This window comes from Argiope bruennichi, chromosome 8 (genome assembly GCF_947563725.1).
Source record: "Argiope bruennichi chromosome 8, qqArgBrue1.1, whole genome shotgun sequence".
Taxonomy (NCBI): domain Eukaryota; kingdom Metazoa; phylum Arthropoda; class Arachnida; order Araneae; family Araneidae; genus Argiope; species Argiope bruennichi.
In genome coordinates, this window is record NC_079158.1 from 112274508 (window position 1) to 112288415 (window position 13908).

A 13908-nucleotide genomic window follows, 5' to 3' on the forward strand; every position below is an offset into this window, starting at 1 on the left:
TCTGAAAATACAAACTACCACACAGTCAACACTTCGTTGGATTAGGCACAAAACTTATTAGATATCTTTACTATAAATGTGTAATTTGTGTACCAATTTTTATTCATCTAGCTCTTTACGTTTTGTAGTTATCTAGTTAATGTATATTCGGATAGCCGGGCAGGCAGACTTCCTCTGAATGGATTTTACTCTCAATTTGACAGAAATATGCAAATTTGGTGTAAAAACTGTATACCAAATTTCATCCATCTAGATCAAATCGTTTTTGGTTTATCTTTGTCACAAACAGTTAGACGGACAGATAGGCAGGCATTTTCCAAATAGTATTTTTCGAACTGAAATCTAAAGCACGCAGATTCTTTAAAATCATCTGTTCGAATTTTTTGACGCTTACAATACTTTCTCTATACTTGGTATACTGAAAGTAAAAAAGCAATTAAAAATTGGATGGAACAATGAACATGGAAATCATAAATGTATTAATAAAGCATTTTTTATATAAAAATTTAAGAAAATTTTTTTATAACTATAAAATATGTCTCAATAAAATAATAATTTTTTTTTTTTGTTTTTAAAATGTTTCAAAAGTTAATTTGGTGTAATAAGGATTTTGGAGGATATTACAAGAAAAGCCAAAATTTAAAATCTCTTTTAAATTTTAATTAATGAGAACTTTAATTAAGCTTAAATACTTATACCGAAAACACATTTTTACATTCATATAATACCATAGTACTTGATAACTTTTAAGTCGAGCATTCTGATCAGCAGAGCGCTAACTTTCATGCACTGCCATTCATATTTAGTAGCGATAAGAAAAAATACGAAAAGGATTGTAAGCCAGTTGTATTGGTATCATCAAATATATTTTTTGAATTTTAAAATGGTTTTTAAAAATTTCCCTCATGTGCTATAATATTCACATAAATTATGGCGGATAAACAAAATTTCGATACATTTTTATCTTATTGAATTTTAATTACAAATTTTTAAAAATTCAAATGCCGCTTAATTTTGTAATTATTATTTATTTATTTTTGAAAATCTCTTCAAGGTGAATTGTAGCCTTTGATATAGATAGACTCTTATCTTAGATTATTATCTTAAAATTCTCGCTTTCTTACGCCAAATTTTGTTTCTGTAGCTCAATAGTCTGCCATAGAGCTCAATATAAACATACACACTATTATTAGCAAATTTAGAAAGAAGTTAAGGACAATAGGAGAGGCTAGATGATCCAAGTTTCTTGCATCTCTGAACTTCACAGTGGGCAATTTAAATTTTTATAAATGCACAAATTTGTGATCATCGAATCATTTTGAGAAAAACTTTTAAACATATGATTAAATTCTAATTTATTTATATTTTTTGAAAATTTAAGAAACAAATGCTTGGGGCATTTATTAATTCGATGAGACTTCATTTCTAAGCAGTAATTTAAAATAATTTAAAACAATCTAATGTTCTTACAGTTGATTATAAAAATGATGCAACATGTTATATGCATTCCAGGATTAAAAAATGTGGGAATTTTTGTTGAAATCATTTTCAGAACAATCTTGCTTTAAAAAAAATTAAAAATTTTAAATTACAGATATTTATTTATGCCTATATGTTCTGCAACCGCAACTTGGCAACATTGCGGTGCCTTTTAAGCTTCAATGACGTCAAACTTATGTCGGCGATTTGTTCTTGACTTAGATTCATTTTGACAGATACATGTTTATATCATATTTTTTTCTTTACTCAAATTATTCCCTCAATGATAATTAGCCGTTACACAATAGAAAATTGCTTTCTTGTCACCTAAACTATTAAAATATGGCTGCTTCTGCGCGTAAACTCTCGTAAGTTGCTTTAAAATTTCTAAATATTTTTAGCATATTTATTAATATTTAAATGTAAAGAGTTGAATAAACTTTTGAAGTATCTGATAAGTGGATTTTTATTCTGTTTATATTTGTTTTAGTTTCGATTTATAAATTTTTTGTTGTTCATGGAGATACTCTGTGTTAGAATTTAAATGTTTTTTTGGTTTCGTTTTCATTTCGAAAAATTAACTGGAAGTTATCATTAATTTATTACATTTTATTTTATTTTAGATGAGGTACCACAAAATTCTTATTTATAAGGGTATTTTTTTATAATAAACAATGTATAATGTAACCTCCTAAATACTTTGATGGAAAGTAAAAATAAATAAATAAAAATTCTATTGGAATTCTGCTACTAAGATTGATTTTAAATAACTTTATCATATACTTATGCATATTGTTTTAAATAACTTTGTCATATACTTATACATATTGTTTTTAAATTATTTTAATTACTAGGAATCACCAAACATTTTAATAATATATTTCAATAATATAGAATAAAATTTTTTACAAATTGTTAACTTGTTAGTTTTGTGTCTATTTTGTTGATTATACAACCATGCTTATGTTTCAAAGTAGAATTCTTTTTTAATATTTATATTTATAGTTCTATTATGATGATTAGCACAGTAACCCTTTAATAGTTTAATACATTGAATAGTTTATTTAGGTTTATAAAATTACTATTGGTATTTTCTAATTTGTTACTTATATAAGAGAGATATATTTTTTTGTTTTGATTTTTCACAGTAATCTGAATGAAATATCTTTACAAAATTATCTTTTATACTCATAATGGATTTTAGTAATGCTTGGCTGCAAATAATGGATCTACAATTTTTAAGTATTTTGTATATAATTATCTTCACAATTAATATAGCCTTCAAAAATCTTTTAGTCATTTTACACTATCATCTTTTTTACAGTTTATCTTAGACATTTGATAAAATCAAATTCTTCTCCATAATAATAAATTGAACAATAAATATTTTTAATTTTACTTTATAAAATTAACTTTCATGTTGCAAGTAAATTCATTTATAAGATGTCTGCAACTTCATATGACTTATATTATATGATTAATAAATTAATTTTTAGTATAAGTTAGTGTTGTGTAGGAATTATGATGCTACAATTAAAGTCTAAGCATTTAGTGTATGTTAAAAATAATAATTATCTATAATATAATATAAATTATATATATAATATAAATCTATATATAATATAAATCTATATATAATATAAACATATATAATATACAAATATACATCTATAATGTAAACATCCTTTAAATTTTGATGTTTTGTAAAATGATCATATTTATTAACCACTTACTTTTGTATTTATGGGGGGGGGGACACATGTTATTCTTATGGAGTTCCACTTTATGTGTCTGTGTAATATGCCATATTGTTTTCTGAAAGTTATTTAAAGTTAATCTGAGAACCCAATTTTTTGTAACATCTAGATTGTAGATGCATGATTATTATTTATATATTATTTCTCTTGTAAATATATCTTTTTCTTGGTTAATATGAAATTTACAGCAATGGATAAAGTATTATTGGGTTGAAATGTTAAATTATTCCAATAATAATATAATTTTTTTAAACATTTTTTAAATTTAATTAAAAGAAAATTTTTACTTTGGCCAACTTAATGTAACTCGGGAAATATTTGGAATTATTAGAAATGTAATCTAACCTAATTCTGAAAATATTTATTTGCTAAGTATATATCAGTAACAAGAAAAATAATATAATAATGTGTCATATTTGGTTTAGGTTATGTTCTGTATTATTTGTATTCAATAATTGTTTTCTTGATAAACTGGTTTTTGTTCATTTCTGTCTATTTTCTCAATATTTTCCAAAATTTTTATATTTATATACAAGGCATATTTTATATACATTTTGACATTCATATGTGTTATATTTATATACATAATTAAATAATTTTTTAGCGGAGGGGGTTCAATATTGCAAAAGTTTCTCACAAGTTTACTAATGAAGCTTATTTGTTCAATATAACCATCTCTTTTATCTGAACATCCTTTTTTCCTAAAAATTGATTAATTTTTAATAATTTTTAAAAATTTTCATTAATGTGTGTTGTATAAAATTAGTAAAATATTTTTTTCTTGAAATCTGGTAAATCAGTTTTTTAACTGCATAGTATAATATATATATCTTTATGTGACTAATTGTTTATTATTTTTCTTGATTTTAGAACATCTGGGGATTCTTTGTATATAGTATTAGGTCTACCTAAAACTGCCACACCAGATGATATTAAAAAAACTTATAGAAAGGTTTGTTTATGTGATGTTACTCATTTGAATCTTTTAATTTGTATCTATACAATGTACTATAGTCACATCATAACACATTTTAAATATATGCATACAAAATTGTGTGTATATATATATATATATGTATGTAATGATATTTTAAACTCTTAATTTAATCCAAATTAATTTCCAAAACTTTATCTTAATTTATAGCCCATCGTAACTTCATTCTAAAATATTCTCTTATTTCTTGATCCAATTCCACTTACCGTCTAATTAATCCCTTTGTAAAAATAATGCGCCATCAGTACTACGTATCAAATGAAAGTGATATCTTCTGTACCCTTCAAAAGGTGTCAAAGGTCACCATGTGTATTGGCGCGTGGCCAGAAATCCTATCTTATATAAGATGAGTGATCATTTGTTCTCCCCTTTTTTCCCTTTTCTTACTCCTGTGTGTGCCGCAATGTGTTTTCTTGTATATAATTATGCCTGTCACTCGGAATAGAATAAAACGTAATTAAAAATACCAAGTCTCTTCACTGTTTCGAACCTAATTAATTACTTAATTAATTCTACTTCAATCAAAATATGTTACATATATATATAAATAATGATATTTAAAACTCTAATTTGAATTCTAATTAATTCAATTGAAGCTTTGTAAAAATGATTGCATCAGCAGTTCCCACGTACTGAGCTAAGGGATAGGGAATCGCTGATGTAAACAGATTCTTCTAAAGGATCCCTCTGTTTATCTTGTCAAGGTCGACACGTGTCAGAAATCTCATATTATATAAGACCAGATATAAAATATTCATCAGCTGGCCTTCATGCTTTTTTTCCCTCTCTGTGTTGTGTGTGTATGCTCCTCGCTCCTGCTTGTAAATAATTATGCCTTCCCAGAATGGATTAAAGAAAATGAAACAAACTTAAAAATGCAAAGTCTCTATCGTCAAACTTCCATCTGCTTAAAGAAAATTATGATTACATTACATATATATATATATAATATATGATAAATTATATAGTGATATTTTAATTCATAAAATATAATATTTTTGAACCACATAATTGAAGTGATTTTGTAATTTAATGATTCTCAAAAATAATATTACAGTGCCGAGAATAACTTTCTATTCAAAGTTATGAATAGAAGTTTTAGTTTCAGAAAATAGAAGCTAAGCAAGAGATTTTAACATTGACTCTAAATTATGAATATTTATTAAAGAGTTGAGATATTGTGTTATGAGTCATTTTATCTGATAAGTCCTCTCTGGCATATCCTTTCACACAAATAAGAAGGAATTAATTCCAGTTATCAGAATTAATTGGGACCAAACCTAATCCAGATACTTTGATTAATAGAATATTTGAATAATAGAAGAAAAAAAGTTATTTCTTGAGAGAAGGGAATGAAATTTGCTTGAATTTTACTTATTTAATGACTATAAAATAATGTTATTTACATTTTGTGTACCAGCATATTATATTAAAATATTATTGTTTGAACATATCAGTCAAGCCGACTTTTTTACTATTGTTACTCATGTTTATTCAGAAAGAGTTTTTTTTAAATAAAGTTCTCCCTCTGCTGTCCCGTAAAAAACAGTGGAGATAATTGGAGTTTGACTGCATTTTTAATTGCTATTATTGTTTAGGGTAGATGGATGATAAATGATGAATTATAACATCTTCAAGTTATTGGCAGTCTGCATTGATAATTCTATAATGTATATATTGAGTGATGATGATTTATCTTTATTTGTAATTGGTTTAATGGATCATATAATATATTTAAGAAGACTGATAGCAGAGTAGAAGAGTTATTGTGCACTAAAAAATATAGTATGTATTACTTCTCGAAAATTTTACTTATTCAGATATATTCTGATGTACTATATAATAAAGAAATATCATTTTGTGAAAAAAGGATTATTCGTAGTTATTTTTGTACTTATTGATATTTTTTTATTTGATTATAATCTAAAACTATTAATTTTGTATGATTGATATTTAAAAAAATTAATAATTATTATTTAATTATGAATTTTATCTGGCAATTGATTAAAAACATTTAATAATAACTCAATCAGTTTGTTAAATACTGAAAGGTAATCAATTGCATATTTAAATATATGAACCAAAAGTTGTGTTTGCTTGTGATAACTTAGTATTTAATGATGACTTAAATTTTAATTTTTCTATTTATTTTTTTCTGTTCTATTTTTATAACTTTATTAACTTTTTTTAGCTTGCCTTGAAATATCATCCTGATAAAAATCCTAATGATCCTACTGCAGCTGAAAAGGTAATGTTTTTAGTAACTCATGTAGATAAGAATTTTTCAAATACTGGTTTATTGATATAATTTTTATACAAAACAATTTAATGACTGCATAATGATTTGCTTTTCAATAATTTGTTTTAATCTTTACTATTCATATATATATATATATCCTCTTTATGGCAATCTCTTTAGTTTAGCATCTTTTATTGCGGTCACGTTAATCATATCTTGATATAGCTAGCTAAAAGTTTTATGCGTTTCAATGATTAATGTCTATGTAAAACTGCATTTTGGCCATGCTTTATATAAAATAACTATAATACATAGTTGCTACTTGCATATGACTTATTCTTGAAATTAATAATTTTAAAGTCTGATATATGAAAATCATTTTCAATGAAACAAGCTGATTCGTTGTATTACATCTCATAGATAATCTATATTCTACTACATAGATAATCTACTACAATTACTTGTTTTTATATCTTATAACCCATTTTTTACAATGTAGGGTATATTTATATATATTATGATGTAAAATTTTTATTAAAGAATATAATTGAATAATATAAAATTAAAATATTTTATTCCTTGATTATAAGCATACTTTTTATTTTAATTGTTTAGTGTTTTTGTGATGATATATACAGTTTTAATTTTTATTTAATTCTTGTTCTTTATTATAAAATTTATTCATCCCTTGTTCCCAAACTTAAATTTTCTTAGAATTAAATTGCCAATATAGAATGTTTAAAAAACAAATTCTTTCCCATATTTCAGTTTTAAAGATGAGGAAAGAAATCAAATAAGAAATAATCTGAAGTTTCATAACTATGTGATTATAAAGTGCTTGTTGATTATTTCTTCTTGTATAATGTGCTGTATTCCATTTTTAAAAAAATGATATATTATTTTAAAAAATCCTATAAGTTTAAGAATGTAAAATGGCTAATTTAGGAAATATTTTGGAAATGTTAATTTCAGTTGTTTATATTATAAAATTAATTGATATTATGTAAAATAGTATTCACGATCCTTGAAAATCTGTGAAAACTCTGATCCTTTTGTTTTTCTTTCAATCCTTGTGAAATAGAAATATACATTAATTATTCTTTGGGAAAGAACGGAAAATTGATTTGTGATTTGGTTTTACTTTGAGATTATGAATATATTCGTCAAGTGAGCAACTAATAATAGTTTGTGTAAAATTTATAGTAGTAGTAGCAGCCATTGTGTAAGATTTATTTACACTTTTTTACATTTTCTTAATGTTGGATTGTAGCAAAGATTAATAAGGTGATGTCTGCTAATACATAATATTCTCATTTTAGTTAGACAATATGACTAATATTTTCTTTCAACATTTTTTATGTTTTGAATTTGTCATTGCATTCCCCCCTCCCTTGTTAGTAGATCACTATTTGTTTCAAATCAGTTTTAGTGATTAGTTTTGATTTCAGCATTCATGAATATTATGGATTGAGGAGAAGCCAATGGGGAAAAAATAAAATGTTACTATACATTTATATCAAAAATATGCTCAAACAATAGTTATTATTTTTTTAAGCACTCTGCCAATATGTATATTTTCTTCTACAATTTTCATAAATTAATTTGTGATTATCATATCTTGGATATTGTTTGAAGGATATCAATCTGTCTAGATGTGCGCGTTTTTAGTAGTTAGAAGAAAAGCAAGTCTATTATTATTAATTTTTAACTATTATTTTGCTTTGTATTTTAGTGATTTTTTTATATATATGTTTAAAAATTTTACTTAAAATTGTGCTACATTTAATTATACTGAAGTACTTTTATAACATTAGTTAATATTTTTTTCTTAATTTCAGTTTAAAGATATTAATCGAGCTCATAGTATATTGAGTGACTTAACCAAAAGAAATATTTATGATAATTATGGTTCTTTGGGGCTGTACATTGCTGAACAGTTTGGCGAAGAAAATGTGAATACTTACTTTGTTTTGACAAGTGGATGGTGCAAGGTCAGTTACCTTCTTTTAGAATAAAGTTTATTTGTTTTAATTTATTTCATAAAATTTAAACTCTATCTTTATTTATAAAATAACATATTTTGATTTAAAAATTGTTTAAAATATTTGAAATTGATTGTTTTAAAGAGCTTTTCTCTCAGTTTTGAAAAGTGTTAAATAACATTAATTTTTGTAGTGATGTTAAGTATTTAAAACTCCAATTATTTGGATTCATTTGACTCAGACCTAATACAAATATTGAGTATCCTAATAATTGAGAAAAAAGAAGAAAAAAAATTGTTTGCAATTTATTAAAAAAAATTGTTGTTTTCATTTTGTAAACTTATACTGTATTAAATTTACCATTGTTTGAATATATTTGTCAAAGTCAGGGTTTTTGCTACTTTTGTACATTTTTGCTTTGGAATATTTTGCTTCAGTATTTCTTTTTTGTCAAAGTGATCTGGGTAACTGGAATTTTACTGAAACACTAATATTTTGAACGTATACATTGTAATAATAGTGGATAAAAGCTTTTTTAAAATTATTCACCAAAATTCAGGTTTTTAGTAAATTACTTAAAGGAATTTTTTGAATAATTTTAAATTTCTACAATGAAATGTATTGTAGTTTAATTGCTCATTGCAACTGAAAAAAAGTTTTACATTAATATGCATAAGTTCAAGCAGTAACCAGTTGTACATATTTCCCTTTTTGTCTTATACTTTCTTTTATAATTTGTAGGCTTTTTTTTTTTTTTTTGGTTCAGGAATTTTATAATGTATCTATTTTATTGTGAAACAGGATTATATTTTGTATGATAGTAATTTTTCTATTGTTATGAATGGAATCAGATAAAATTAAAAATAAAATTGTTGCTTATCATGCTGTATTTTGAGCTTTGCAGTTTTATAAATGCAATCCTAAATAGGGTTAATGATTTTTATTAATAATTTTTTATAAGATAATTATTAAATAAATCTTTTTATAGTCAGTAGCATATTTTGAAAAAGTTTTTCTCACTGCTTGAATATTCATAACTTTTTTTTCTTCATTTTAATTTGATGAATCTTTTCAGGCACTATTCGTGTTCTGTGGTATCATTACTGGCTGTTATTTATGTTGCTGTTTCTGTTGTTGCTGTAATTTCTGTTGTGGCAAGTGCAAACCCAGAGCTCCTGAAGACACTGGAGATTATTGCAATTTAAAAGTAAGAGAATGATTTGTTCTTTCTTTACTTTGGGTATATTAGATAACAATATGTCTTATTTATACGAGTTTAAAATATGTTCAGTGTTTCTTTGTGTATTGCATAGTAAATTAATTGATAAAAAAAATTCCGAGTCAATTTTTTTAATGCTTTATTAGTCATGATCATTGGTTAGCCTAATTATTATGCTCATAATAAAGCTCACAAAATCTTGTTTAACCTTTGAAATGCTTGCTAAACATTTCATAAAATGCTGTTCTAATCAATATATTTATTATTATTATTAATTTTCTAAGTAGACAATTATTTTAATTGAATAATTTTTTTATAAAGTCCTAAAAAAATTGCTTTTGTAAGTCTAAAGTTTTTTTTTTTTTTTTAATAGTGATGAGCCAATTTTGGTACCAAATATGTAAAACTTTTAATAATTGCCCATGACATTTTTAAAAAATGTTACAATAAATATAAATGATTATTTATTGAACAGAAAATAGGACATGGAAGATCACGGGGGGGGGGGGGAGATATTGGCAAAGAGAACTTGCTTAGTTAGCTTTAGGTTAAATAGTAGTTTCATTTCATTAAGTAGCGACCATTTCTTTATAAAATTTTGTACATAGAAATATGAATAAACGAATAAATTCTTGGGACGGTAGTGCTGCTTCAAATTGAATAAAGGATTTTTTTCCCATTTTAATCTGGAGAATTTATTTATGAATAAATACAAGAGAATTTAGATTTTGACAAGCTGTTTTGATGTGTCTCTATAATATATAATATAATATACATATATACCCGCACACACACATACATACATCAAGATAAAATTCCCTGATACTGTGATTGTCGTATTGTTTTGTCCTGATTTATCTGTAGTATGGTAGGATATGTTATATAGTTTCTGTTTATTCTATAGCTGCATGATATATGCAGCTATAGAGCTAACAGAAAAAGAAGCAATGTCTCAGCTTCTTAAAGAATGAAACACATTTTTATTTTATGAACATATACCTTTATTATTAGTATAATATATATACAAATATAAATAATTTTCTTTCACTTTTAATATTTAATGTATTATTATAAATATTATGGCATTTTGATAAGTTTTTCTCATATTGATTTCTAGATAGTGCCACAAATGGATTCATGGATTACCTGAGAATTAAATTCTAAAAATATTGATCCTTTTCTTTTTGGTGATGACATTTAGCATTGCTAATGTGCTTATAATTTGAGCTGGAATAGATTTAACGGATCCTAGATAGAAAAATTTTATAAATATAGATGAAGGAGGAAAGTTTAATTATAATTATGAAAATATTATAATAAAATATTTTAAACATAAAATCATAAACTTAATTAAAGCTTAAAATAGTGATTAAAATAAATGATAATAATGATATATGAGAATTTTACACAAAAGAATAATATGAAGGTTTTAAACATGGAAACTTTTTTATGAGTTTGTTTTTTTCCTTCAATTTTCAACTCTTTTATCGATAAATAATAACTAATTTAATTATAGCTGTATTAAAATGCATTGATCTTATTAACTTTAATGAAAAATAGAGAGTAACTATTATAATTTTTCATATTGCTGCTATTAGTATTATTTACTTATTGGATTAATTACTTGTTTAAGAATCTAAGAAATGTATTTTTAATTTTTAAAATCATATTCTGACCTTACTATTTGTGCATTTTAGGAAGAATATGAGAGTGGAGGAAGTGCCCCATCTTCTCCCATTCGCACTCAGCCTCAGAGCTCTGAGCCCATGGCCATGCCTCCCCCTGGCGAAAATGTGACTGAAATGACTGGACTTAAAAGTGCACAGACTGCAAACTACATGACAGGACATGGGACCTCTTCAAATCAGTAATTTTTAGCATTAACTTTTTTAGCTTCCTATCTACATGTAGGCAGGTTTCTGTGGAACATTTGGGTCCTACCGACGGATTCAACTTGGACAAATGTGCAGAAGATGTGAAGAAAATGTGTATGTTCGTTCACAATATGCTGATTGATTAAATCTATATTTGCTTGTTATTGATGTCTACAAAGTATGAAGTTTATATGAGATTATGTTAGTTCACTTGTGTTATTGTCTTTTTGAATCATTTGTGAACATTTATAAAAAAATATTTTATTTGAATTAGGAAAATAGAATGTTTTTATATCAAGTGATTAGAAGTGTGGTTATTAAAATTATTAAAAGCTCTATAAAACAAAATTATACAATATAGTAGTATGCATTTGAAGCTAGTGGGACCTGTAAAATGTTCCAATATAATATAGTATGGTAAAGGTACCAGTAGTAAACTAAGCAAAAGTTTCAGTATAATATGATATCCTTTGTGAATTTGCAGTATATAATTCAATTTTCAAGTATCCAATTTCCATGTTAAATAAACATCTGAAAAGTAGTACATTTGAATTTCAAGAGGGAAGAAAGAAACTTGATTCAATTAATCATTTGTTTGAAGAATTTTTTGTACAATAGAATTTAGATGACTATTTTTCATGATGTTATTCTTTATTATTATGAAACTTTTATTTTGGAAATTTGTAAAAATCATTTTCTCTAGCTGTTGGTACCTTGACCATTTCTGTCTTGCTTCTTTTACATGTAAGTGTATTTAGTAGTTTAGGTATTTATTTTATAGATTGTCAGCAACTTTTTCTGACATTCACATTTAATAAAATTTCAACATTTTGAAGCACATCAGTAATTTCACATCATGAGTAGCTTTAAAATGACTATACTGTATTCAGATGATAAATAAAATGAGTTCTTCAGATTTATTACTTTTCTTGCTGAACAACTCAACTGTGCCAAAAGGCATAATATATCTTGTTAGGTTAGAAATGTAATGAAATATTTTATGTATGCTTTATCTGAAATTAGTAAATATACTTTTATAATTGCTTTGAATGCAGTTGTTATACTTCAAGTATAAGAAAAAGGATGCTTAAATGGTCAAATTCTTGCCTTACTATGCATTTAAAACAGAAGTTAACATCTAGCTAAGACTGTTGATTTGTTATGTTAATAAAGATATAGTGTGAAAATTATTAGGAACAATCACATTTTTGTGGGCTTGGCATGTGATGTTATTGAAATTAATATTCTAAATTATTTGAATTGCATGATATTTAATAAGTGTGGCAATAGAAAAAAAAATGTGGTTAATGGTTGTAATCTGTTCAAAAACTATTTGCTGCTCAAATTGTCTTCATTGATTTATTATAACTTTTTATGGACATTTGGGTTAATTTACTCTGTAAATAACTGAATAGTTTTTTTTATTATTTATTTGTTGTAAGAATATTATAGAAGTATATTTTTTCTTACATTTTTATGAATGGAAGTTTTTTTAACCATTTGTGGGTCATTAAGGAACTATCACATTTCTAATACCAATCAAGTGATTGGTAACTGGAGGTTATGCTAAGATCCACTATAATTGAATTTAAATTAATTTATTTCGTGTTTTTCTTTTCTATTTATGTTAATATGTTATACATTAAATATTATTAGTTAGCCAAGAAAAAATTTAAATGTTTCCTTGTGTTAAGAATTATTAAAGATTTCATTTATTTACTTTTTTATTTGCTAAGAGTTTCCATTTTATAATTGCGCCTTCGACATAAAATTCAGATGGCACTTTAAAAGTATTTCCTTTTCTGTCCTTAAGGTGCTTTAGGGAGTGATTAATTGCATTACTTTTACCAAGATGTACTTTTTTTTTGTTTTGCTCTATAGTTCTTTCTAATTTTTTTATAGTCTAGGTTGCTAACAAACCATTCTGTGATTCTGATGATTATATTTTGATCATTTTTTAAAAATGTGATTGTTATTAATTCTACACTTTGAAACTATGATCTTTTAATACAATTATTTGGCATTTTTATTAAATGAAGAAATTATTACATTTGAAAATGAATTACCCGGTTAATATGAATATTTTTAACACCTGAAGTCATAGAGATAAATTTGTGAATTTTATAAAATATTAAAATGCTATGTTTATGAAAAAAATGTTTAAAATTTTATAAATTACTAAAATAATTTTCACACTGTATGATCTGTAGTAAGTGTAAAAGATTTGAAGACAGGATCAAGATATAATATGTATGCTTGTTTTTTTTTTTTTTTTTTTTTTTTTTTGGAAAATTTATTTTTATGCAATTTTTTAATTAAACATTTATTTGTGTGATTTTAGTTGTTAAATTAAATTTATAACAT

At 24.7% G+C, this 13908-nt stretch overlaps 1 protein-coding gene across 1 annotated transcript; it reads left to right on the top strand.

The window, feature by feature from the left end:
* Positions 1–1662: 1662 nt before the first annotated feature.
* Positions 1663–13676, top strand: LOC129981185 (dnaJ homolog subfamily C member 5-like). The gene is made up of 6 exons (XM_056091918.1): positions 1663–1847; positions 4107–4188; positions 6422–6478; positions 8308–8460; positions 9527–9658; positions 11368–13676. Exons 1-6 carry the CDS (start codon positions 1822–1824, stop codon positions 11539–11541), a joined length of 624 nt encoding a protein of 207 aa, XP_055947893.1. The 5' UTR covers positions 1663–1821; the 3' UTR covers positions 11542–13676.
* The last annotated feature ends 232 nt before the right edge of the window (positions 13677–13908 follow it).